Source organism: Trichomycterus rosablanca, chromosome 13, assembly GCF_030014385.1.
Source record: "Trichomycterus rosablanca isolate fTriRos1 chromosome 13, fTriRos1.hap1, whole genome shotgun sequence".
Classification (NCBI taxonomy): Eukaryota; Metazoa; Chordata; class Actinopteri; order Siluriformes; family Trichomycteridae; genus Trichomycterus; species Trichomycterus rosablanca.
Window position 1 is genome coordinate 38,258,894 of NC_086000.1, and position 2,500 is coordinate 38,261,393.

Genomic DNA, 2,500 nt, shown 5'->3' on the forward strand with positions numbered 1-2,500 from the left:
CAGTATACAGTCTGAGAAATTGAGTCAAGGGCCTTGCTGAAGGGCCCAACAGCTGCAACCAGGCAGAGGTGGGGCTTGAACCAGCGACCTTCTGATTACTAGTCCGGTACCTTAATCAATAGGCTGCAGTTCCCTCGAAATAAGAACCCTTAGAAAGCCGCTCACCTCAGTGAGTTCTGAGACCGGATCGGAGCGGGCGGGGGCAGGACGGGAGCTCGTGGTGTGCTGCCCTGCGCTCCGACAACCGCCTGTTACCCCCACCCAATGCCCCCCAGCATCCCCCCCCCCCCCCCCCCCAATTTCGTGAGACGTGTGGAATAAAGAGAGGAAGAAGATGATGATGATGGACGTCTCTTCATCCCGTCTCTCCTCACTCCTCCTCTCAGACTGACGTCCGGGTCTCGCGCTGTCAGAGCTGCTTCGCTCGATCAGCTAATCGGTCCTGGCAGCGGCGTAAACACGTTTACGTGCGAGGAGTCGCTCCCGAAACCAAGCAAATCAGCCCCCCCCCCCCCCCCCAACCTTATCGAAGCAGAGGTCAGGGTTCAAGTCTCAGCTGTGCCGCTGGCCTGCTTAACACCGAAGTACGGGGGAATAAGAAGGGGTCGCGTCAGAGGGAGGGCGTGTCAGGAGAGAATATACCCTCCTCAGTACACCATCAGGGTCTCCAGCAGAGGAAGAGGAACCGGCTACGACTAACTGGGAGAAAATGGGAGAAAATTCAGAAATGACAGAGAAAAAAATATATAATTTCTAACCACAGCTTTTGCACTGAGGGCTCAGCAGGTTACAGCCATGACGTTTTACGTGTGGAATAATAATTGTATTAATAATAGTAAAAAAAAATAGCAATAATAATAATTATAATAATAGTAATAATAATAGTAAAAAAAAAATAATAATAATAACAGTATAAAAAAATAGCAATAATAATAATTATAATAATAGTAATAATAATAGTAAAAAAAAAATAATAATAATAACAGTATAAAAAAATAGCTATAGTAATAATAATAATAATAATAGTAGTAAAAAATAATAATAATAATAACAGTATAAAAAAATAGCAATAATAATAATTATAATAATAGTAATAATAATAAGATAATAATAACAATAAAATAATATTAATTATAATAATGCAAACAATAATAATTTTAATAATAATATAATAATAATAACAATCATTAAAATAATAATGGTTATAACAATAATAATAATATTAATAATAATAATAACGATTAAAAAACATAATAAAAATAATGATAAAAACAATAATAATAATAACAATAATAATAATAATAATAACAAAAACAATAATAATAATATTAATAATATAATAATAATAATAATAAAAAAAAAATTAAAAAAACTTTAATAATAATAATAAGTGCTGGTGCAGCAGCGCCTCCTGCTGGCTGCTCTAGGTATCTGTAGGAGTGGTGGAGGAGTACTGAGAGTGTAGTGTGTTCCTCCGTCTGTTAACGTGTGTGTGTGTGCGTGTGTGTTGCAGATACGTTCGAGATGGTGTGCGAGGATGAAGACGGGAAGCTGGTCTTCAAGATGAACTACCACTACCTGTCCCAGGTGAAGAACGCCAGCGACGCTAACAGCGCGGCGCGGGCGCGGAGACTCGCCCAGGAGGCCGTCACCCTGTCCACCTCGCTCCCCCTGTCCTCCTCCTCCAGCGTGTTCGTCCGGTGCGACGAGGAACGCCTGGACATCATGAAGGTGCGTGGGGGTCCTCACGGAGACCCGCATCGGGTACGGAATCCGACGTCGCGCACGCCGTGAACCTGTGTGTGTGTGTGTGTGTGTGTCGCAGGTGCTAATTACGGGACCAGCGGACACTCCGTACGCTAACGGCTGCTTCGAGTTCGACGTGTACTTCCCTCAGGATTACCCCAACTCCCCCCCTCTGGTCAACCTGGAGACGACAGGGGGGCACAGCGTACGCTTCAACCCCAACCTCTACAACGACGGCAAGGTGTGTGTGCGCGCGCGTCATCATGTTTAGTCTTAGCGGCGTAGTGGTGGAATATGCTAGTGCTAGCCTGGTACTCACAGACACTAGGGCTGGGCGATTTTCACGATTAATTCGGTTAATTCGCATGAAGGTTTTCATCCGATGTTAGAATGTGACAATCGCGATTGTTAACATATTTTATATTTTAATTAAAATACCAACATGGCGCGAGGCAGAAACTGACCAGACGCTCGCGGATTGTAAATTAGGGAAAGTTTTATATAAAAAGGATTAGAGTCCAAAACCAGCGAAAACCAAAACAGTAAACGGAAGACAACAAGGATTATACACGGTAACGGTTAGATTCAGAAATAAGGAGCAGCAAACACGATCGGCAAAACCAGACACAAACAGAAGAGTTTCATTAAGATTCACTGAATCAAACACCGCTGAACTGAATCAAAATACGGAGCCGATGAGCGCGATCAGGATTAGCTGACCGGTGGAAAGTAACGAATAACATTTACTCGCGTT

The 2,500-nt window shown here is 43.0% G+C and overlaps 1 protein-coding gene across 5 annotated transcripts in view; it reads left to right on the forward strand.

Moving 5' to 3' along the window:
• The window catches only part of birc6 (baculoviral IAP repeat containing 6), a 145,469-nt gene that overhangs the window by 131,622 nt on the left and 11,347 nt on the right, over nucleotides 1–2,500 (forward strand). For all 5 annotated transcript variants that reach the window (XM_063006839.1, XM_063006842.1, XM_063006843.1 and 2 more), the window contains exons 69-70: nucleotides 1,514–1,731; nucleotides 1,826–1,987. In XM_063006839.1, the coding sequence (XP_062862909.1) occupies nucleotides 1,514–1,731; nucleotides 1,826–1,987 (380 nt within the window). The remainder of the gene's footprint in view (nucleotides 1–1,513; nucleotides 1,732–1,825; nucleotides 1,988–2,500) is intronic.